The following is a 24,818-nucleotide window of genomic DNA, read 5'->3' as shown; positions in this document are numbered from 1 at the left end:
GATCAATATTCATTGTTATGACATGTCTAAGTCCTGTTTCTATACAGAAAGTAGTAGTTAATATTATCAGTTTTACCTTCCTGATTTATTTTATTACTATCAATGACCAGTGTAAAACTTGTCGAAGGATGTATTGTAATAATCTTTTGGTTCTATTTCATCAGGGGGAAAAAAAAATCTCAGTTTACTTCTTTATGTCTAGGTGCAGCCCAAGGCATGAACAGAACACATATTCATTTTTTGGTGGGGGGGTGCAAATCTTAGACTGGATTCTGTCATTTTTAAAACAGTCTGTGCATGCAGAACTTCTGTTCTATTATGGATATAGACCAGTTTCTAATCACTTATACCAGTAAAGTAAAATGTCTGTGCCATGATTTGGTAATATTTACATGAGCTCTAATAGCTTCCTTAACAGAAATGATCACTTTGTCTTGCAGTTGCATGTACTGCCCTAGCAAATAAACCTTTACAAAATGAATGCCTTCTGTGAGTTACTACCCTGTATAGCAGGGGCAAGCAATTATTTTGGACGGAGGGCTGCTTACCCAGTTTTGGTAGGCTGTCGAGGGCCACGTGGGTAACCCTGCCCCCTGACAGGTGCCCCGCCCCCCTGGTTACCATCTTGGGACCAACATCCCAATGTCTTGGGACCAATGTCCCAGGGCCAGCTCCAGTGAGGCCCAAAGCGGGGCACAGGCTGTCGAGGGTCTGTGGAGCCAGGTTGGGCTGCACCAGCAGGGAGGGGGGAGCTGGCCTGGTTCCATAGAGCCCCTGCCAGCTGGGACCCTGCACTCCTGCCACCTGCTCTGGGCCCCACTGGCGCTGGCCCCGAGACACTGGTGCGGGCCCTGTGCTCCTGCTGGCTCCCTGCCCACTCACACCCAGTACCCCCCAGCCCCACAGTACAGGTGGGGAGCAGCCCTCAGCCCTGGCCCCCTGCTCGCGAGCAGGGAAGAAGCTGGTGCTGAGTGTGGGGGAAAAATGGCCCCTCTCCAGCCCCATGACCAACACTCCCTGCTGCAGCCACTCACAGCCCACGAAGGGCTGTCTGGAGCAGGCACAAGCAGCCCCATACAGAGTGCGAGCTGCTGCAGTGTGGAATGCTAGCCATGGGGTGGGCAAGGGGCCACTTTTCCCAGCACCAGCTTGTAACCTGCCCCACTGCTAGCCTGGTGGTGGAGCTAGGTTACAAGGTGGTGCTGAGTGCAGTGGGGTGGGGAAAGCAGTCCCTCCCCACCTCATGCCTGGCGCCCTGCGCTGCAGCCACTCACAGCCATGGGGTGGACCAGGGACTGCTTTTCTCCACGCAGGGAAGGAGCCTGGGGAAAAGCTTAGTGTGGGGAAGAAGTGGCCCCTCCCACAGCCCGTGCCCCACACTGGAGGCACTCACAGCCTGCATGGGACTGTCCAGAGTGGGCACAGGCAGCCCCACGCGGGCTGCAAGCAGCTGCAGTGCAGGGCACCAGGTGGGGGTGGGGTGGGGTGGGGAGAGGCCATATTTTACCCACCCCTGCTGTATAGGATGTAGGCTGAGCTTTTTTTATACAGATTCCAGTGGGAGTTGAACACCTAAGACACTTAGGCTCCTTTGAATATCTGGGCTGTATTTCCTAGGCTAGAGCTATCAAACTATTGGAGATTCTATAGTAAGTGAGATAAAAGTTTTGCAGGTTGGGAATAGAAAAGTTGCTTTATGTTTTTGTTGAGAATCATCATGATCATTACTGCCACTAAGTTGTCATGGGGCACATCTACATGAGATGCTACATTGTTGTAGTTCATTGCTATGGGAACATAGTGGCAGACACAAACCATGACACCAGTGCACAGTAACTCATTGCTACTATGCAGTAGGGTTGGAAATGACCTGTGTGCCACCAGGACGATGCAGTAATGGCAGTTGCTGTGCAATCATTTAGTACTTGCTAAAGCTACATCCCTAAGTACGAAATGACTGTACAGTAACAACTGCGCAGTCGGTCGCACATGTAGCCACACCCAGGGAATGGAAGGAACCACAGAGGGAGCCTACAGGATATACAGCATATACTTTTTTGTTTATATCAAAAACAAATCTGTGTCCCTGCCGTGTCTACCTTCATTCAGGGCTTGTACCAATGGAGTTCTCTCTAATGCAATGTGACTATGCAGTTTGAGCCAATTCCAGACATGGGCTAGTTTGCATCCCCCTCTTACAGCATATATCACCATTCCATCCTTTTGTTTTGTTCTTAGTGTCCAGTGGTAAAGCAAGGATGTAACAAAGTTTTAGGGGTATCTGCAGATTTTGGCATATAAATATAAATAAGAATCGAAATGCATTGAGTATAACAGTTCTGTATGCAGATCAGATTGCCTTTAACAAGATGTTTTGACTGCACTGGTTTTAACTGAACATGTTACTGAATACTGGTGATTCCATTTGCCATTCTATATTAATTATTAAACTTAGTATAGGCTCTATGTTGGAATAACTGTAGTAATCCTGGCAGTATATCCCTTTGAGAAGTAGACAAAATAGAATTAATATATGAAAAACCACAGATTCAGTACACGATGCTCAGCACTTGATTACAACAAAGAGGTGCAATCTTTTGAGAGTGAAGATACAAACTGAATTTAAGCTGTTTAAAATATTCTCAGGATTTTGTGTAATGCATTTATGGAATATTAAAGAATACATTTTCATAAAGATGCATCTGTTTACACAGTGTGCATTTAAAATTGGGACAAGTGAAGGCAGAGGCTAAAAGGCATATACTGCCAGTTTTATCCCATACCTTATTTCAGTTTTAAAAAAAACAAGAGTAATTGCTTGTTTAAATGAATGCATGTGCATGTAGGTCATAGAAATCAGAGAAGAGCTTGAAGGGACCTTCATAGATCATCTAGTCCAACTCCCTGCCTAAGGCAGGATCATCCCTATCCAAACCATCCTACACAAATCCATAATTTAACCTCTTAAACTCCCATGGCATCTACAAGCAGCTTAATTCGGTTTAGTTCTCCCTAAACTGAAATGATGGGCTTTTTAAAACACCACTTCAGTTTAGGGAGAATTAAATGGAACTAAACTCCCATGGTGTGTACACTAGGGTGGGGGCCCAGTCCTTACCTGCCTCTTCAGCGGTGAGGGGAAAGCGAGCTGCCAGGAGGCTGAGCCATCCCTGAACTGTGTGAGGGCCCCCCTGGGCAGCACCCACCCCCTGGCACCTAGCCCGGGTGGTCCCTGGGGGTGCCGCAGGCACAGTGGGAAGCACCAGCCCCCCTGTAGCCAGGGAGGGAAGCACTGGGCCCCCACACAGCTCAGGCAGGCCCCAGGGAGGAAAAAAAAAAAAGATCAGGCTCACTGCTTTTTGTCTTCACTGGAGCCTGCCTGCATGAGCTGCTGCCAGTTCCCACAGCTCCTGAACTGTGCTGGGCCCACCAAGCCCCGAGCACATTGGCTTCCAGCGCCCTGTGCAGTGTTGCACTTTGTTAGGTAGCAAACTAAAATACATTGGAGGTACTAAAGTCATTTAAAGTGGAACACGATGCCAAGCATGCAAACAGCAATGCCATTAAAGCAGTGCAAAAGGATATTTAAGCCTCTTTAAAGGCCAATTTTGTGGTGTCTACAAAGGCCCTTAGTCAACCTAACATTAACCCTGATACAACACAAGACATAACACCCTAACCTGCCACAAGTAAAGTAGGGGAACCATGGCAGCCAATGTCCTGCTTCTGTAAAAGTTTGTTAATATACACTTGAGAGATACAGACCCCCACCTAGAGAAAGACAAGAAGCACCGCAGTCCATACCAGTTTGACCATGGGGTAAAATGTCTTCCTGACCAGAAATATGGTAATTGGTCTAACCCTAAGTAGAGAGGCAAGACCCTCTAGTGAGGAGCCTCCATTTTTAAGTTCCAGCAGGAGCACTGGCACACCCCAGTCAAAATCCCCAGCCTAGTCGGCAGCTAATGCCCAATGCATCTGAGGAAGACTTAAAAAAATGCCCTGACACATACTACAGCATATTGCAAGCTGAGCAAGTGTAGGAGCTTTCAGAATTCCTTCTGCAACACAGCACTAATCTCTTTTTACTGTTTCTGTTACAGGTGAAAGAAGGAGCCTTCTGAAACCATTTTCATAGAGGGCTGAGGGCAGCATGAAATACCTTATTTTCTCGCATACTGCATGCCCCCAACTAAAACATACACCTTGGTTTTTATAAAGCAAAAAGTAGGAAAAAATGTTTTTAAGTGACATGGCTAACAGTGTGACATAGAGAAGTCTTTCCAGGAAGTGTGTTCAGGAAACATGGCATCCCAGGAGACAGTCTGGGTAAGGCAGCAGAAACTTCCTGGTATGGCCAGACATCAAAAAAGATAGACCCTAGACCCTTGCAAGGCAGTATTAAGACTGTAACTTCCTTATTATAACTAGTTATTTATATAAGTTCTTTAAATAATAAAATAGTTGTTTAAATAATAAAATATTGCTTCCACATTGCAAGCCTCATCTGCATGCTACAGACTAAATGCAGTAGCTCACTCACCCTCAGCTAGCTCAGTGCCTCTTTAGCCAAAACCTACAGCCTCATCAATAACCGTGAGAGAGAGAGCACTGAACTCCATCCCTGTTCTTTGCAGCCCCAGGGAGAAGTGGTAGCTATTGGTAGCTATCTTGAGAGCCATGAGTCTGCCAACAATATCTCCTTGCTCATTCTACCCTGCCTCTATTTAAGCAAAGAAAAATCAGCTTCCCCACTTTAGATACAACCCCACACTGGCAGAGGCTGATTTTGGGAGGGAAAGATAGCTCTCCACGCTCAAGAATGCGAGAAAATATGGTATCAGGATCTAAACAAACTGTTTAGCAAGAACAGCATATAACCACTTGTGTGTTTTTCCTTCTGCTTCTCTGAATACATGTTAAAGTAATAGTGTTTACTTTTGTTTTTTCATATAGCTATAGATACAGATTGTGACTTCTGTATTAATATGTTTTGCCCCCCCCAAGAGTGGATAAAAGGCACAAATATTTTAATGATGACTTGAATGCAGGGAAGGGTGTTTCATGTGCCACACTGGACAAAATGTGGTCTCTCTACCACTGCTGTCTCTGATTTTAGTTCCCTCTATTTCCATTCCATCTTGGGGATGAGTGAACATTAGTGTTTTTAATATTTTTAGAAAAATTGTGCTAAAAATAACATGCATCTACAGACATAGACTTCTAAATGATCCAGATTATGTAATAATACTATGAAAATCCTCTGTAGCACCTTTTGCTAGCTCTATTTAAGGAAGAAAATTCCAATAAAGTCCCAGCTATGTAAGACTTATTCCATGAGTGCCCTGGTTTTAAAGAATGGTGTTATCAATGGGTTATATTTGTGGTCACCCAAATGTGCTCTTCACAAGTTTTTTCTTTTACTGAAAATCTCTCGACAGTTTCTGGTAACCCAAAATCAATTAAAAAAACCCCAAACCCTAGGTCTCCACATATACTGATGCTCAGTTTTTTCCATTAATTCTTAAGTGAAGTATATGTTGTTCCCTACAGTTTAAGCCCCCAAATCCTGCCACATGGAGTGGCAGATCATCTCCCTTGTCTTGCATTATATATCTTGCTTGATAATTAAATGATTTAAATTTCTTTCTCTGATTCTCCTTTGCTATCTCAAAAATATTTTTTTATGAAGATAAAATATATAAAATATAAAAATATGAAGTAGTGCTTGGATATATTCCATGTACAATGACCAGAAGAAAGGTTGATTGTGGCTTTTTCATGTATGATAAATAAGTAATCAATGTGGATTATTAGATTTTTGTAGTTTACTAGTCTAAGGCACCTAAATGTCATCCTCTACTATAGATTAAGTAATTTATACTGTCCCAAAACAGCAGACTGTAGATGTCACTTTTTTGCCTCAGTGTTCTAACTTAAGCCTCTCTAGATGTTAATTTAATTATGGGATGGGACCTGAGGAATTTTATCCCAGTTCCCAAAAAACTGGCAAGGTCTGGCATGGCAGGATGTACAGTTTTTGAGGTCTAGGATTAAATTGCTCAGGTCCCATCCTGTATCTACTGGTGGGAGGGAGTGGTGGGGGTGGAGTCCAGGATTGAGGAGTAACTCCCTGATCTTGGGCTTTTCAGAGATTCATAGATTGTTAGGGGCTAGAAGGGGCCTTGAAGATCATTGGGTCCGGCGCCCTCCCCCACTCTAGGCAGGAAGACAACTGGGGCTAAGTGACCCCAGCAAGGTGACTCTCTAGTCTGCTCTTGAAAACCTCCAGGATAGGTGACTGTACCACCTCTGGAGAGAGTTTATTCCACAGTTTGGACACCCTGACTATGAAGGAGTTTTTCCTGGTATTAAGCCTGAAGCAGCCTTCCAGGAGTTTGTATTCATTGATCCTGGTCTTCCCTGGGGGTGCCCTAGTGAACAGTTGTTCACCAAGCTCCTGATGCACTCTTCTGATATAGCGGTAAGCCACTGTCAAGTCCCTTCTCAGTCTTCAGTTCTTTAGGCTAAAGGGACTTGTAGGCAGTATAGCACTTGAAGAGCCCATTTCCAATGGGGAGTCCCTGCATGCCAGCAAGTTTAAAGATCACTTCCCAGCAGCTTCTGAGTCTGGTCTCCCCTTGGACTTTTTAAATTGACATGCCAAGAGTTCAAATTAAAGCATGATATAAACTAGTCACAAAGATGTTTCACATTTAATAAGTAATATCTTTGTGGCTCGTTCTCACATTTTTTTGCATGATAAATTGCTTGAACATACGGCATGTTACAATTTATTGCATGAGTAACACAATAATAACATGATAAATGTAACATCTGGAGAGGGCCTTAGAACAAAACTATTATAACAGCAAGACAACTTGATATGACTTTAGATAATCTACACATGTCTTTCTGGTGTTTCTGACTGGGGAAAAGGAAGAGGAAAATATGTCTGTTAAGCCTGTGTGATGCAGCTATTATTCACTTGAGATTCGGATTCAGCCAATTCAGGGGATAGTTATTTGATTTGGTGATTCGAATCACTATCCCAAATTGATTTGGCCGAATCTGATTCAGAGATTCGGCCACTGCTGAATCAGCCGAGTCTCTGAATTAAACCAGGGTGGGGCTGGGTGGGGCAGCCATTGATGGGGCTGGAAGAGCAGGTGAGGGTCAGGGGGCCTGGGGGAACAGGCAGGGGATGGGCCTGGTGGGGGTCACCCCATGGTCCCTCCTTGTTCCTCCAACCTTCCCCTCCACCCCCTACGTACTAGCGTGGAGTCCAGGTCCAGCTCCCTGTGGTGGCAAGTGGGGACTGCCCAAATCTCCAAAGTTTTCCAAAACTTTTCCGAATCTATTCAGACTATTTTATTGGTCTCCCATTTAGATTCTGATTCAGAGATTCGGATGCTGAATCGGACTGAATCTCCTCCAAATTGAATCAGCACCTGAAGCTTCACACAGCCCTAGTGTAGGTTACCATGTTGCCTTGGATGAAAACATATAGTGCGTTTATAGACATGATGTGATCAGAGGCTGAGAGAAACCCAAAATTTGTAATCAATAAAACTAAAATAAGGGAATTGTTTTTCAAATTACCTCTTTTTCTCATTGTATTGGTTAGGCTACATTTTTGTTGAAAAACATTTCTTGGTCTTTTTTTTTTTTTTTTTGTACAAGTCAGATGCCACAGTTTTGGTTAAATGCAATGTCTTGCTATTAGCTGTAACTTTTCTGATGAGGCCATACAATGATTCTGTTTGATCCAAAACTCGGGGTACATGAGTTCTACAATATTCTCGGCCCTCCTTCTAATTTTAAAATGTTTTTATTTATTTTCTGTCACCACTTACATGAGGTATAAAATGGTTCAATAAAGTATTAATTTAAGACATAACATAAACTTTAGTTACCCCACTAAAATTGGATGTGCTTCATTTATTGCAGTTAATTACAGAGTGTCCCCATGTTCTGTGCTGCGCTGATGGCACACTCTTGGCTGTATCGGATTGTCTTTCTAGTTTTAGACTTTTATCTAGTTTCCATTACTAACTGACAGCTATTACATAACTGTTGTTAACTGGCCTCTGAAAGCTTCTGTTTATATCTGAAATGATGCACTCCTGAAGCATGGTCATTACATAGATAAGAGATTGAAAAGATCCAAGTAAGTTGATGAAGAGGAGCTAGCAGAACCACTAGAAGATAAGTGAAATTTACCTTCATGGAAAGTAGCCCATTTGGAACATTCAATTAGAATATAGTTATAACAAATATGAAATTTTAGTAAACAGAAAACATTTGTTCTCTCACCCCTTTTTGGGGGGGAGGAGAGGGCTGTTGTTTTACTGTAATTGAAATTCTGCAGATGGTGTGAAAAGTGCTACTAATTTATAGAGTAAGTTTTTCAATATAGCACAGAGCAGCAGAGAAGAAACAGTGTGGCCATGTGGTCCAGAGAAGTAAACCTAAGAATTCTTAGCTATATAAATATAAGGAAGACTACCTATTCAGGAAGGCACTTAAATGTAACTTGAGGTACCAGTGACTGGAATGGAATATAGAATGAAGTTACATGTTACCCTTTAGACCATACTAAGGGCACTTAAAACATGTGTCTGTACATAAATTCATTCTAAGTACCGTTTGAATGTCTTAAAACTACACCACTTCAGGCAAAAGTAAACTCAGGGCTGTGCTACCAACTCGCATTAGGATAACTTCAGTCTGTTCTACAGAGATAAAACAAGGAATTTGCAGTCTCCCAGCATCCCAGGATGCAGAGCTGTCCCTTGCAGGGAGGGGTGAATTGAGGCATCTGCCCTGGGCCCTGCACTTTTAAGCGCCAGGGCATCTGCCCCAGACAGTGCCATACAGGCCCTGCAGATAGTGCCTTCAGTATGTGGAGAGGGCACCACCACTCTGTGAGGCTGCTGTACACTGCTGGCCTCAAGCTCTGGCTGCTCACCCCCCCACTCTCCCCACTGCTCCCCACTCTGGCCACTTGCTGCCCTGCAGAGGCACTGTACAGGCTGATATGCCTCTGGCCCCACACACCCCTAGAGTTGACTCTGCCAGGATGCACCCTTCCCAGGCCCCTACAACCTAGAGCAGGGATAGAGTCCAAGTGCCTTGGCTCTGAGATGTGTCCCTTCTCACCAGCTTGCCAGTAGCAAGTCAGAGTTTTGCAGGCAAGAAACAGTATTAAGGCTTAACATGCAACTGCTTGCAGTACATACAAGCTTTAACATTGCTTGACAGTCCACAGATTTAGTATGGCTATAGTTAAGCTGGAAAAAAAAAGTTTTCTTTTGCACTGTAGTTTTGGAACTTTTAGAGGAGAATGATAATTCACAATATTTTAAACTAATTTTTTGGCTTTCACATTAAAATTTGAGGAATAATAATTTGACAGTTTTTTCCTGCTGAAACAAGTGAATTTCATAGTACTAATAGGCTGTGTTTTGGGTGGGTGAAATACAGAGTCTGGAGACTACACCCAGAGGTTTGAACTCATTTTCTTATGCAGCTATGATGTATCTATCAAGTCCAACTGCAAAGATGCCATTAGTGGAGATGCTTTTGTGATATGGACATATGTCTAACATCAGTTGGTCTTAGATGAGCAACTCATATCACATAGGCCATAAAATAATTCTTTGTATGTCTTTGAGTGCTGTGCAGCATAATCAGCAGATGTTGATGTGGAAGTTGTCTATAGCCTTTATGCATGTGAAAGATGCTCACTCTCAACCTCAAGTCTAAAGACAATTCTGAGAGAGGATTTTGTTAGAGCGATCGGTTTGTTTCTAAAACTACTTAAAAAGTTCTGTGAATGCTTAATTTCCCCTTGGGCCACATTAATGGACTGAATGAACCCCTTTTTTCATCTTTTGCACATGGGATATTCTGGATTTTTGTCTACATTGTAGAATTAAAATATTAATAGTTAGCTTCCTTTGAAATATATTTTTTTTAGTTTAAAGGTATCTTGACACTAGTTTCTTCTCTGTTCTAGGCAAGCTAAGACCTATTTCCATGCCAGTGGAATATAACTGGGTAGGGGACTATGAAGATCCCAATAAAATAAAGAGAGATAGTAGGAGAGGTAAGTGACTGGGACACTAATTTTGTACAAGACTATAAATAACAATGAGTTCTTTTTACATCACTTCTCATTTAAAATGTGGATCCGTCAACATATTCTAGTGATATTCCCATTTTTTTTTTTATCACTTGTACTTTATGTTGCTCATCTTTGGGTTTCCTTGAGTGGAACTGGAGAAGTTGTTCAGGAGAGCTGGAAAAACAGAATCATGGTTATACACTTCCTTCCAGTTTACCTTGATCATGCTTAATTACATTGACGTCCGATTGTTTGAATATTTTGTCCTTTGAAATTGGCCCTTAAATATAATATAAAAAAGTTAATTTGTTCTTATGTTGTAATACATAGCGAAGTGAGAATTAAATTGTAAATCTGCCTGTCCTGATAGATTTTTTTTTTGGTTGCCAAGCATTCTGAAAGGACTAACTAGAAATGGTCCAGAGTTGAAAAGTTCCCCAAAAATCTCATGAGGTTCATTGGCACTTTTCTGGTGTTTACCCATTTAATAAATTTTAAGGCCAGAATGAAAATATTGGGCCTTTTATTCCAATCTCCTGTATAGCTACAGAATTTCACTTTGTTACCCCTTTATTGAACGTGAGGCAGTCTCATTGCATATTGAAAAGGTGACTGTTGTTGAATAGCAGTTTTATCACAATGGCACCCATTGGCCTGTATGCAAAGCACTGGTACAATAGGTAGAATTGTGATACCTGTTTTGAATTGCAAATAATCCAGCAAAAGACCAGTACCGTAACATATTAGTTCTATTCTGTCACTGTGATGCACGTGCACAATTGGCAGTTTGGTGTTCTGAAGCTTAGCTATTTCTAATCATAATTTTAATGATGGACTAATAAAAATTCAGTCTAGATAGTGTTATAAGACAACAGGTGGTATAAACAAGAAAGAGACTAAAAATGAATAATAAATACATGTTACTTGGAAAATGTTAATTTTCTCAGCCATCTTTAATCTAGTTTCGTGTAGAACATTGCTTCCAAGAGCAGTATTTCAGATATAATAATAAACTGCTTTCTGTTTATTTAAAAGGAAGAGACCAGAGGGTGTTTGCAGGGGGGCGGGGGGGAGGGGGTGCGTGTTGACTACTGTTCTGGATTAGTGACCAGGGCTGGATTAAGCCTGTAGTGGGCCCTGTGCTGGTCAAGACCTCCCTTTCCACCCAGGACTGCTGCCTGCAGGGAGCGGGGCATGTAGCTAGGAAGCAGCCACCACAGTGGGGAGGCAGGCAGGGAGGAGGGGAGGGAAAGGGAGTAGAGAGGAGGGGAAGCAGAGGGAGCCATTCGCACCATCACCGCAGAGGGAAAGACCAGGCTCTTCCGCAGCTCAGAACCCCTAGTTTGCCTGTGCATTAAATCTAGCCCTGTTAGTGACAAAAATGTTGAACTCTCTCCATCTCAAAAAACCTGTTACTGTGGCTGTGGATGGACATAAATATTACTTGCTTTAAAAGGGAAGGCAGGACTCAAAAGTGTACATTAGCTGTTCCAGGTTAACTGTTAAATCTGGATGATCCTTTAGCCGTATAAATGAGATAAATTATCATAACTCTAACCCTGAATAAAACAAGATAAGATGTCATTGATTTTACACTACATGAGTAGTATAGGTTCATCCAAATATAACAGTTATATTAGAATAGCTTATATGGGCATTATTTAATAATGGTATAACTGTTGTGCTTGTCCATGACCTATGCTGTACTAACCCCCAGAATAAATAATTTTTGTATTGCATTGTGTTTTATAGGGTGGAATTTTGTTTAATTAACACAAAGCGTGGTAATGGAAAAGTGTGATACATTTTTAGAGAAAGGATTGCCATGTATATTATGATTTACAATATAGTGTTTCATTTTTTTTTAATAGAAAATTCATTACTGCGTTACATGAGCAATGAGAAAATAGGTCAAGAAGACTACATGTTTCAGAGGAATAGCAAAAAGGATACAGGGAAAAAGTCCAAAAAGAAGGGGGATAAAAGTAACAGTCCAAGCCATTACTCCTTGCTACCTAGTTTGCAAATGGATTCATTAAGACAAGACGTCATGGGCACGCCTGGGCCAGACACTACACTGTACCATGTGAGTAAAAATAACAACCAAGACTCATTGTTCTCTAGTGATGTTGAGAAATTATCTTATTACTTTTTATATTACCATGGAGGCCTTTTCAATCTTACACTGTTGCATTTTTCATTGTTCTGACTATAAATGGACTCCCAGTCTGTCACAAAATGGGAAAAGAACATAAACAGTTTTGTTTAAATTCGTATGATTCTCCTAATGGGAGTTATGTTTGAAATGGAGTGTAGCATCTTCATTTGTGCCAGCCTTCACATAGGGCAAGAAAAGAGGAGCAATTTGATTGGCTAGTTATTTCCATTCCATCATACATTTCACTGTGATTGTGCATGCTGGATCTCATTATAGGTGCATTTCTATAATACGACCTTTAAACGAGAGATAAAAGTGGCAGAAAAACTTCCTCTCCACTGTGAATGAATAAGGATCTCAAAGTTTGTAGCTGCATTTACCTGAATCAGAGATGACGTTGAAATTAAAATTCAATATAAAATATGTTATTTTTAGGCAAGTTCAAAAAATGGAGAATTACTGAGGAGGTAGCACAGTGCTGTAGACTGGTACCTTTTAACCCTTTCTTTCCTACCCATAATAAATACTTACATGTGTAGGCCTGATACAAGATGCCAGACCAGAAAAACATATACCCATGAAGAAAAGTGAAACTCGACCAGCAATTAGTCCTGTGCCATGGGGTTCTTTTCTTCTTTGATACATTAATTTGAAATGAATTACTTCTAATTATTACCTAATCACTTGGGTACATTTAATGGAGGGAAATAAATGTATTCATAACTTCTTTTTTATTTGTGAGTAAAAGAACTATGAATTCAGTGTAGGAGGCACATGACAAAAATAAGCTTCTTAGGCTTACAACATTCTCCAAGGGGGGGGATAAATAAGCTCTACAGGAAAATAATCAAACTAATTGTAGTTATTTTCTGACTTTGGCAATGAGGCCATAATTTAGTATGTCAGCATGTTATAAAAGCTGGTATTGTGGCCTGGTCCTAGTTTCTGCTGTGATAAAATGTGTTCATAGCAGATAAAGGGCCAGGGAGACTAGGAAGAAACAGGTGACCTGTTCTCCTAATGCAGTGGTTCTCAATTTTATTATACTTAAAACTCTCATTGGAAAATGCTAACTCTTAGTTTTCACTTTATTTTTTGACTGTAGAATAATATAGCAATTCTATTACAGAGAATTTAGAAAAACCACAAGAACACATCCAGATGAGCACAGACATTTGTTTCCCTAGAGACAAGTAGCAACAGCACACCTTGTGCCGCTGTTGAAGTCCTCGGGGACCACCTGTGCTACATGTGCTTTGATGTCTGGCAGGTTATCCCAAGTGGGGTAGGGGAGGCTGGGGCCAGGAACTGTGCTGGCTCCAGCCTGCTTTAAAAGGAAAGGCAGGACTCAAGATGCCAAAAAAATCCATGCCAAAAAGAAGTAGGGTGGCGTATGTGGCAGCAGTGTGTGCCGTCCAAAACCAGAGCCTGGCCAGCTGGAGCCACACTTCAGCTGCTGGCCAGGTTTACTGCCATGGCTGACAATCCCATATGCCCCTAGGTAAGGCTTCTGGGGCTATTAATCTTCAGAGAGATTATAGAGACCTTAAAAAAGGGAATGCAAAGCTTGTTCTTTATTCAGAGTTCTGGACGGACACACATTTTCATATCTCCTTGAAGAGTTAGCTTACAGATGGAGGAACACAATTTGAGCAACATAATATTACTTCACAGTAAGGTTTGTTTATACTCTGGCCTACTTTAAGAACCACAAAATAATTTACCGGGTGTTCTACAAAAGTAAAGTTACATCTTGGTTTGTGAAATTTCTGAAATAGAGAAGAGGCAAACATGTAGTCCTCCCATGATACTTCAAAGTTACTTTGTAGGTAAGAACCACACTTTGAAGAAAATGAAAATCATGTGTTAGAATTATGTAATACTCTCCTAAAGTTATACTAATAGTTTATAAGTACAACAGAGAAAATGTTGATATAAAAATAAAATAGAAATACCTTTAGAAGACTTAAACTTACAAAATACTTTTAGTTCATAGATTTGATCTTATTGTTTATGACTACAATATGTTCTCTTGTGCTTCTTAGTTAACCTTTTCAAATAAGAAACTTGTTGCTTCCGTCATAGTCATGTAATATTATCATTGGTCAAACAATATACTTAGCCTTCTTTTTACATCATAGAGTTGTGTGTGAAAGTGCCCACTATTTTAAAAGCTGACAACAAAAATTCTTGATTTTTAGTTTCATGAAAAAACGTGTATGTAGATTATGCTATGCCAGTGGTTAAGTCTAATAAACAGGAGCCAGGTATTCCCAAATTGTGGTTGGTAGACCACCAGTTGTTTAGAAAGAGTTGGCCCAACAGATTTAAGATGGAAAGGGACTCTTCTGATCTTTAAGCCTGAGCTACTGCATAACAAAGGCCATGCAGATGTAGGATTTCCTGAATTAATTCTTGCTTCAAGTCCAGGGCTGTCACTGAACTACAGCTTATCTATTATGTTTAAAGCTAGTTGTGATAGATTGTGATAGATTCACCGTCCCTGAGAATTTTAAAATATTTAAAAATGTTTGAATATTTCTTATTTTATATATAATGTTTTAATTTTAAAATTCTCAAGGGATTGTGGATCATAACCCTTGTCAAATCGTAACAATGGGTCATTGTTAATATATTATCAAATTGCTTCTCCATTTTTTCTTCAATAAGCAAAATATGTCAATCTCCCTGACCCCTCTCTAGCTTTTTAACATTTTTCTCGAAGTATGAATACCAGAAATTAAAACAGTAGAGGTTGTAGTAGTGCCAATACAGTTGTAACAGAACCGCCTTATTTTTACTCACTGCTTCTCCTTTTACATCACATAAACCCTTTTAGTCACCGGGTTGCATTAAAGAATGCGTGTTCCCTAGATTCTCCGTTATTGTCCCTAAGTGTCAGAGTTACCCTTTTGCAAGACCTCATGTTGTATTCCCTGCATTCTTTCTTTGTAGCTATGTGTCCTTACATTAACCATCTTGCTTTTAGAACTAACCAGGCATTTTCCAGCAAAACAGGATTTCATCAGAGGATGATGCCAGTTAATTAAAAGTGAAAAGTTCACCCTGCAGGCTACTCTGGAACCCAGGCTTCTGGGATCCATGGCTCTGTGGTGGCTATGCCAAATAGACTAACCTGGGATTTGGGAACTTTAGGACTTATAGACCCTCTGCTGTGCAGCTGAATGCCGCAGAACCCCAGTTCCATACCAGGAGGCCAGGAGCTTTCCTGCCTCTTTTTTATCTTGCTCATTACCAGTAGAGAAGCAGGCAGTACCATTGTTCCCCTGCTTGACTTCTCCCTGCATTAATGCATATCTCCATCTTTCTTACATGGCTTCTGTACATATCTCTTGAAATATGTGATCTGATTCAAAGAAGTTAGTTATCATAAAAAAGTTCCTACCATCGGGCACTCAAAAATTTGGTGGTGTTTGGGTTGTATCTTCTTGTGGATTCTTGGCTCAGTTTACTCTGTCAGGGAAAAAACATAAGCTCTTTGGGAGGATTTGTTATAATATTAACACATCATAGGAATAACTTTCTGCTTGGGAAAGTGTTGAAAGTGTTATGATTTTCAACCTTGAAAGCTTTTAATTGCATCTACTAAATGTAACTGACATGCCAGTATTCATATCCATAAACAAAATGTGAAAGCAAACTAGTTTGTATTCTATCTGTGAAGCTGGTTGTCTGTGGCGAAGAGAGAATATTGCTTTTAAACCCTTATTTACTGTGTCATTACACAGATTTTGTTTGTTTGTTTGTTGGGTCCATCCCCCCCATTGTAGGAAATATTGCCAACTTAATTTGATTTCCAGCTAAGCTGGTTCCAGCCAAATTGTTTTTTCATCATTGTCCTCTTTACTGTTGCTAAAGAAATACCAAAAAGTATGTTAATATTTTTATTAAACCAAGTCTAGCTAAAATGCAGGCAGTTGTTTGAAGTGATCTATTACTGTGGATATAAAATGGTGCAATTAAAATTGCCTTGGACCTTTTGGGCACAATAGATGAAGACTCTGGCACACATCATTACAATTTCTTAAGTTCGGTATCCTATACTTTATAGGAATTTCCCTATGTTGTATTTTTGTTACAGAAAAAGAATGTAGTTTAAGAAGTATACTGTACCACTAAGGTAAAGATAAGTTATACATCTTGTTAATAGCATGTACCTTTCTACTGCATAATGCTTTCCATCCATCTAGGAAGGAAAAAGGATTGGAAGGAAAAAGGATTGCAACTTAGTTTACACACCTGGTAAAAATGGCCTTGCACGGTCATCTCAACAGTCACCAGAGCACAATAATAGCATGATACAAAATGGCAGGGTGTTTACAATTTAGCCTTTACAATACGATATGTAACAAACTTTGTAGTAAAAATATATCTCTTTTGCCCCTTTTCCAAGTACTTCATACTCTTTGTTCTTTCCATTTATTATTCAATTCCTGTTGCTCTTTGTAGAGAAGATGGCTAAACTGCTTTTTTTGTGTGTTTGCTGGATATTCCACCTCATCTCAAATCCTTTTGAGACAGAAATATCTTTACTTCAGCAGTTTAGTTTTCATTTAGCATAGTGGACTTATTTTCTGGTTGAGAGAAACTGATAAAGATCTAAACATTCAGAACAAGAGGGTGCAAAGAGGATTGCTAGAGACGATCAGAGCAGCCCTCAAGATTTTGCAGAGAGCTAATGAGAAGACCATTTGGGACACCCTTCACCTCTGCTTCCAAGCTAATTTGATTCATTTCATACTGAAGGAACCTGAGACCACCATTTGGCTCTGGCTGCTGATTCAGTGAACACTGTGCACTCTAGTAACTGAGCAAATAACTCTCCCTTTAACAAAGAACAACTGCCCAGATAAGATGGGGAGAGCACTTAGGTGCTTTTGAGCACTTACGTATAAACTATTTTTTTACCACAAAAAGTACCCTTTTCATAAAACTAAGCAAGCATCCTATCACTGTGGCCACCTGCAGATGTGCAGACCCATGTGGTTTGTAACGCAAACTTCTTTGCAGCACCAAAGTTTGTACACCTGGAACATTAAAACATGCCCTGCGCTTCAAATTTTGCTACTGGGAAATGCTGGTAGCAAAAAAAAGGGGGGGGGGGAGGGGGGCAAGAAGAAAAGCAGCAAAGTGCATGCTTATGGAGGCTTGGTCCTCCAGGAAGATGATCTGGTTGTTGGCCAGAGTGTCTCCACTCTTTAGTTGCGTTCCAGTTCCTCCAGCATGCCAGGAAGTGAGGAAAGGGCAGTTTGCCTGAAGCAGGGCAATTTGCCCCACACCAAAGTGCATGTGCAGGGGTGTGTGCTGCAGCAAATATTTATACCACTACTATTTTTACCACTGCAAACATATGCCCCCGCATGTGGGGATGCACACTATTTGGCCAATAAAGGGGTTACTGTTAAATGATTCATCTCAAGGCCACATCTGGGATGGATTAGTGGGGATCCTTTTACCTTTAAACTGTGCTATCAGTCATGAACTGCTAGACTGCCACTAGCTATTCAGTTGACTCAATTTGTTTCCAAATACATTACTGGTCAGCAGAGCTGCTGGTCAGCAGGCAACTAGCTGAAACTCTGCAAATTATGGCAACATAAGCAATGATCTGAGTAACACTGCTTCCACCAGATCAAATTGATCTAGGGCCCTACTCATTTTGGGGGTCCCAAAAAAAAGGTCATAAGGTGGCTATGGAAAGGTTAACAAACTTCTAACCTTAGTTAATTGATCTACCTTTTCAAATTATTTCTTGCAAGGTTAAAATAAAAGGGAAATTTAAAAAATAAATCAAAACAAATATTAATCTTCACTTAGAAAACCTTAAAATAAAAGAGAAAAAAGGGCTTCAGCTGCAGGCTTTGAAGTACCCCAAAATGAACTTCTGGAGGGAAGCTGATTCCTTCCCATGCAGTTTCTAACCTTCTTCATGTGAAATCTAAGAAAGAGCAAAAACTGCCCAACCTTATTATGAAGGTTCATGAATAGGGTGGGCTTATTGTGGGAGCAAATCTACATGAAGGCTTGTAGCTATAGCATTTGTAGCAGCGTGTATTTAAGAGAGTTCAGAACCTCTGCCTACAATCAAGTTTTCTGGATAAACTAGTACATAAAGAACCCATTAACTTCTTAATGAAGGACCAAAGCTCAGAAATCCATCAACTGAAAAGGCGTCCATTAAAACAGTGACCACTGTGAAGTATTTTGTTGGGATTTGAAACGTTGCAGTGCTTAAATGAATCAATTTGATTATATTTTTTTACAATTGTTTGTGCTCTTAAAAAAACAATAAACTCATTGGAGAGAGAAATAAAAAAAATGCAACAAAACAGATTTTGTGTAGGTGTTTGAAGTTTAAGTGCTTGTTATTGTGCTGTTGCGGCATATGCTTCTTAGTACATTTTCTACTTTCACCTACTTGACATCCACTTTGTGGCATTATTTAAACATAATAGTTGTCTCTCTTATTTGTGTAATATTCTGTGGTTACTCTGGTCACTTCATAGTTTAAAAAGCTAGAGTTGGTCCAGTGGTGCATCTAAGTAAGCCTGAAAGAAAAGTGAAAATATATTCAACAAAAAATGCTTGAATTTTTAACTGTTCATTTCGGCCTTTCTTTTTTCCATTTTCTTTCCATAAACATTTTGTGCAACTGAATATCATGAATCTTCACAGTGATTATATTTTTGTAGGCTTTGCTGCTCTGGAAAGGCAAAATGTAATTTCCTTTTTTGTAAACATTTATATCAGAACCTGATTTAAAAAATTACGTTTATGAAGTTAAGGTACAAAAATGATGCTTTATGTCTGTTGCTAATTAACACTTCTTTACATTTCAAATAACTTAATAGAACTTAAATGAAAAACATGAACAGTGTGTCAAATAATACATTCACTGTGAAAAGAATCACAGTCTGTGTACTACTCATGGCAGGTGGGGAAAGAAAATTTTAATTTACTAAATTGTGACAAATTAATTCATTAGCTCTAGATATCACTATGTTACAGGCCACACAGAAGATTTAGGAAAATTAAAAACCCAGCTGCAGGCAGCACCCATCATTACTAAAAATATTGTACACATACATGAACAATCCTGTGTAAGCTTGGCCATTTTTTGTTTTGACAAATCGGTACCCATAGGTAAACTCCTTGGTACATATTTAGGCACCTCACTAAAACCAGCCTGCTATTCTGAGCATCCACATCTTCCACTGAAGAATTCCACAGGAGATCCATCACTGGAGGGAACTCCGAGTATTTTCTGGACCAGTTTTGTCCCCAGTTGTCCTGGCCCCATCTGACCTGTGCTAATATCAACTTCTTTTTGAGTGGTGAAAGTGCAAAAATTTGGCTCATCCCTTTCACTGATGGGCTTTTTACCAGGATTGCTAAATACAGTCCAACTTAGTGCCAATGTTGCACAGCAACCTGCACCACCCTTAAAAGGATCTCATGATACTCCAGGCTGCAGCAGCATGCTGGGTGAGAAACACTGTGCTAGTGAGACACGTCATTCAAAGTGAAACCAAAAGGAATTTTGAATTCATTCTAGGAATTTTTGAGAAGCATCTTACATGTATCCATACCCCATCTTGCCCCATCCATATTCGCGCTTCCCCATGAGTCCTGCTAATCTTCAGCTATGGAAGGCCTTACCACTGAGATGGCCCATTAGTTTAACAGGGTTTGTCAGCCAATGATTTTAATGAGAAGTAAATATTTCTAGAAAAAGAAATAAGGTACACCTAAAGGAAATTAAAGCCATTTAACTCTGAGGAAAATGGGCAGATGGAAGAAATAACTGAAGAATTCTAATCTAAAGCCTCCCTGAGCACGAAAACCATGTTTGGATCTTTCAGTATGTTCTACGATCTTAAGTCTCTACCAGTTTTCTTTACCCTAACCTGGACAGGAGGACGTCCTTGTTTTGGAGCTAGAGAAAAAATGTTGCAAGCCTCTAACCAGTCTGTCTGCCAAAATCAAGATTCTAAGTGAGACTGTGCGTAGTCTTTTCCTCTATAATAGCTCTTGTTGTCTCAGATTGTACATTAATAAACTAACCACAAAGGCACTAATGGCAGAGCACTTACAGCATGTATGAAGAGGTCTGAGCATAGATGTTAATTGTCTTGCTAAATGAAGTTTTTTAGATAACTTTAGTTTGAAGAGTATGACTGACATCATATTATCTTAAACTGCCTGGAAAGGCAGACACTAAAGGGAAGCAAAGAGAAAAAATCATTGTATACAACTCATCTTATGTCTTTTTGGCAGCATATGAGAGAGACTGAGAAACTCTTCCTAGGTTAGGAGCCAGGGACTTCTCAGTAGTGGTCCCCGTTTTTGAAATTTCTCATCTTGGCAGTATGGCAGAGCCCACATTCCTCAAGCAGTAGAATAGATGATAAGATGATGTCTTGCTGTCTGCCTGTTGTCTCTCTCTCTCTTTATTAGAATGAGTCTTTTAATTTTTTCATTGTTCTCCAGTATGTTCCCTAGGATGGGTGCTAATATTAAAGCAGTGGATTTGATTAATGTTATCTCCAGAACTGAACTGGATAACTCATCCATTGTCATGCTGTAGTTCTGCAGTTCAAGGATCCTGAAGTGGGTCTATCTGGAATGGTGAACACAAGAAAAATGTACTTCTGCAAACAAAAGGAAAGAAGAATTATTTACTAGCAAGTGTTCAGAGTTGTATGAACTTTCAGACAGCATAATGCTGGAAATGATCTCTCTGGTCTCCAAATGCAATTGCGTATTCTTTCAGTTAATCAGATCCATGCAATCCTGCTCATAAGTGTATTCAGCTCTACCTTAGGAAATAGAGTGACAAAGAAAATTCAGCTCCAAAGAAAAAATTCTGAAGGCAAAAAATGAATTGCTGCTGCTAATAGGCCAAGGAAATTGTGAGAAAACCAGAAGGTAAATTGGATCCGTTGAATGGTAAGGTTAGTAATGGGAAAAGATGGTCAAACATCATTGAGAGTAGGCAAGAAAAGAGAACAAAGCAGTGAATGTTAGCACAATGATGAGTAAACTGCCTTGAATCCTAATAATCCTCCTTGACATGATAGTTGCAGATTCCTTATCAGCACATAGATGGTGAAGGCTAGACCATAAAAAAGATATGAACAGTGAAGAGAGTAATTTCATATTGCCTCAATTTAAGGCTATGATTCAGCTATGTTATTACTAATTAGCTAACACCATCTGCAAAAAAGCAGTCTCCTGGTATTAATCAAATTGGTTCTGTCTGTTATAGCCTCTCCTTTTCTTGGAGGCGAAAACTTTAGAAAATAAACTGAACTATCACATGTATCTGTGTCAGCTGATTTCCTTCTAATCAAACAAGAGTGCAAAATATTTTACCTTGTTCGTGCTACATTATGGTATGTAAATTCCCTTATTTCTGCACTCAAACCTTTATCCATTTCCCCCAAAAAATAAAATATTGCCTCATATTTACTTATTTGTTTTGAAAGGTTGATATAACACTGTCCCTTCTGATCTGAGAAGGGTTGCCAATTTGGATTCCCTGTTTTGAAAGAGAAGCCAGTCTGGAAGATTTTACCTGTTTCTTGCCCTTTTTTTTAAATCTGGAAATCTTTCTGCAGCAAAACAATACTATGTAGTTAAGCACAGTAGAAGGTTGATCAGTTTGAAGTACTGTGGCTGCTTTTTTTTGACATTTAATATATTTTTATTTTAAATTTGCTTCTTGCCTTTTCCTGGTTGGTATGTGTGAAAACGATTTGTTTTAAACATTTTCCACTGTGATGGACCTAAAGATCTCATAAATATTCATAGACCATGAATTCATAGACCGGACTACCTCAGCCACCCCCAAGACATATTATCTAGTGCTTTAGAGGTCTAATTTTACACTGTCAAGAAACAGAGCTAGAAACTGTACCATTCAGGAGTTTTGCTAATGTTTTATCAACATTTTCCTGTTCTATATTTCACAGTGCTTCCTTTTACCACGAGACAGAATTCTTCCCTAAGTTTCAGTGTTGAAATCCTACTGGCAAGGAAGCCATTAAATGTAACCTTCACTTGTTCATCAGTTGAGTCTATTGTAATGAACTTTTTCACAGAAGACACTTGAATTGGTGGTCATGTTAGCATCTGATTTATCTGACAATCAGCCTTGTGTCGTTACTGGCATCTGAACCAATGTTATGCTTATTTTATGCAAGTGGCTGCATAGTGTTGAAGGGGCCCACTGAATTTTTGGTAGGCTTTATGAAGGTTACATACTTAAGAAAAACATTGAAAATGTAGTTTAATGAACTGGGTGATGCCCACACTTTAAGATTCATTGTTTTCTGCCTTTCCTATGTTCGCAAATACTGTGGCAGAAGAATATATGCTTTCTGAACAAGTAGATTTTTCTCCTAGACTGATGACCAGAAGAAGGGTTTTTTTTAAAAAAAAACCCTGAATTCTAGCAGCACTAGCACTGCCGCATTCCCCTATTTGCTCATCTATTGGTAATCACAGATCCTTAAACCACCTATGATTGCTTAAAAATAATAGAAAAACAGGACTAGGAGGAACCTCCAGTGGTCATTTAGTTCAGCCCCCTGCTTAAGGTAGAAACAGCTCTGTCTAAGCCATCCTAGATAGATGTTTTTGTAAGATGGATGACTGCTTGCACTGAGAGGAGGAGAAGGATGATTTCCCTGCACCGGAGTTGTTAGTAAGGAAGGGTTTTCTGCTTTGTTACTTAGTTTCCTAAAGTGCAATTCAGCCAGTCCCTCTCTACTTTTATATTGTGATAAATATAAATATTAAACACTAGAAAACACAATTTTTAAATGTTGATAACTTCCTTTTCCTCACTTTCAAACTTGCTTACCTGCTCTCATACTAACCCCTAGCAAATAACATTTCTGATTCTACTCTAGGGAATTTTGAGTTTAGAATGACTTGGCAACCAGCTATGTTTCTGGTGTTATTACTACGATATAAAACATCTTTTGGTCATCGTTCTCCAACTCTGGGGAATTCTGTTTCATTTTATGCTTAGGGGAAAGTCCAGCAGATAATTTGTTTTTTATGCTGGAATGAATGATTCTTTCTTTTATATTGAATATGACTTATAATGAATTGCAGGCACTGAAGTGTTCTTTCCCTCATTTCCCTGTAGAAACTGGTCCTGGCATTTAATTTTCTGATATTTTCTTTAAAAAGAAGGGGAAAAAATAAATATCATTCATAAGAAATGAAAAAACGATATGCCAATCATGCAGATTTTGCCTGACTGTTTCAAAGTCCTCAGATTCTATGAAGTTTCCATCACACCATAGATCCAGCAGGAATAACCCTTGGTGGTCCAATTCAAAGAGTATTTGGATCAGGTTAGAAGAGGCAGACCTTGTACAGCGCGAATAAAAGATTAACAAAATAACTGAGCAGAATTGAAGCAATATGTTCTCTAGGAAAGGGAGGACAGGACCACCAGAGACACCCGGTCCCGGATCTACCACCACCATAGCTGGATCATTACTCCTCTGATGAAGGAATTGGTAATTGCCTGGGAGTTTGAGTTCCCAACTGGAATTTATAGTATTGTCTCTTCTTTGGTGGTTGTCCAATATTACCTGGGCTACCGTTACTCCACTTTGGCTGCCTAAATCAGACCAGGGAGGATGAAAAAAAGAAAAGCCATTTTGTCTCAAATGCCAGCTAGTCATGTCACCAAAATTACACTACCATTCATAGTAGATTTGTTCAAATCTGTGATCCTCCATCTTTCTTAGGTATACTTTCAATAGTAAAATAGTTAAAAATGCCGACAGTTAAATAATAGGTAATGGACATGAATTGGCTGTTATCAGGCAAAGAGGTTAATAGTTAACATGTCCCAAAATTCTTTTCTTAGGCTTTCTGCAGATTCAGACATATATCACAACATAGGTTCCATTTATTTTAAATTGTAAAGGACACTGCAGTGTCACATGTATTAAGCCCCCCCCCCCCCCCCCCCCCCCCCCGCACATTTCAAAATGGCCTTGCATGCACTTTAACTAAAGCCCATCAGGTGAGCTTTAGTTAAAGCATCCCATGGCCATTTTTAAGCGGCTGGGGGCTTAATATGCATGACGCTGTGGCACTTTAATTAGAGTGGCTGTCTGGGAACCATCCTAATTAAAACGCCCCTTCCCCCCCCAAGCATATATATAGGCAGCCTAAGAGCCTGTATCAGAAGGGTGAGATTTTGGAGACCATCTGAAAATATTGTCTGAACACACAGGTGGAAAAGCATATATAAAAGAACTTTAGAACTGTTATAATTAGAAATTTTTCAATCAACCAAAAACACCAAGTAGTAGAAAAATGTCTAATAACTATCAGCAACATGTGTAATTTACCCAGATATCAGCTTTTCCATGTGTAATAGAATGAGCTAGTAGTCACTTATAGTATACAGAAATGTAGTGAACTGTTCTGCTGAAGAAGAAACAGAGAAAAATCCTCTTATGGCAACAGAGAAGAACT

At 39.9% G+C, this 24,818-nt stretch overlaps 1 protein-coding gene across 10 annotated transcripts in view; it reads left to right on the top strand.

The window, feature by feature from the left end:
- The window catches only part of CNKSR2 (connector enhancer of kinase suppressor of Ras 2), a 361,202-nt gene that overhangs the window by 227,787 nt on the left and 108,597 nt on the right, over positions 1-24,818 (top strand). For all 10 annotated transcript variants that reach the window (XR_016444124.1, XR_016444125.1, XM_090062378.1 and 7 more), the window contains 2 exons: positions 10,022-10,111; positions 12,001-12,215. Coding sequence is in view for 8 of the 10 variants with exons in the window: in XM_090062378.1 (XP_089918504.1) it covers positions 10,022-10,111; positions 12,001-12,215 (305 nt within the window). In the remaining 2 variants the exon portion in view is untranslated. The remainder of the gene's footprint in view (positions 1-10,021; positions 10,112-12,000; positions 12,216-24,818) is intronic.

This window comes from Crocodylus siamensis, chromosome 1, assembly GCF_052110815.1.
Source record: "Crocodylus siamensis isolate JL-2025a chromosome 1, ASM5211081v1, whole genome shotgun sequence".
Classification (NCBI taxonomy): domain Eukaryota; kingdom Metazoa; phylum Chordata; order Crocodylia; family Crocodylidae; genus Crocodylus; species Crocodylus siamensis.
The sequence above is the reverse complement of the archived record's forward strand: the minus strand, read 5'-3'. Positions and strand labels throughout refer to the sequence as shown.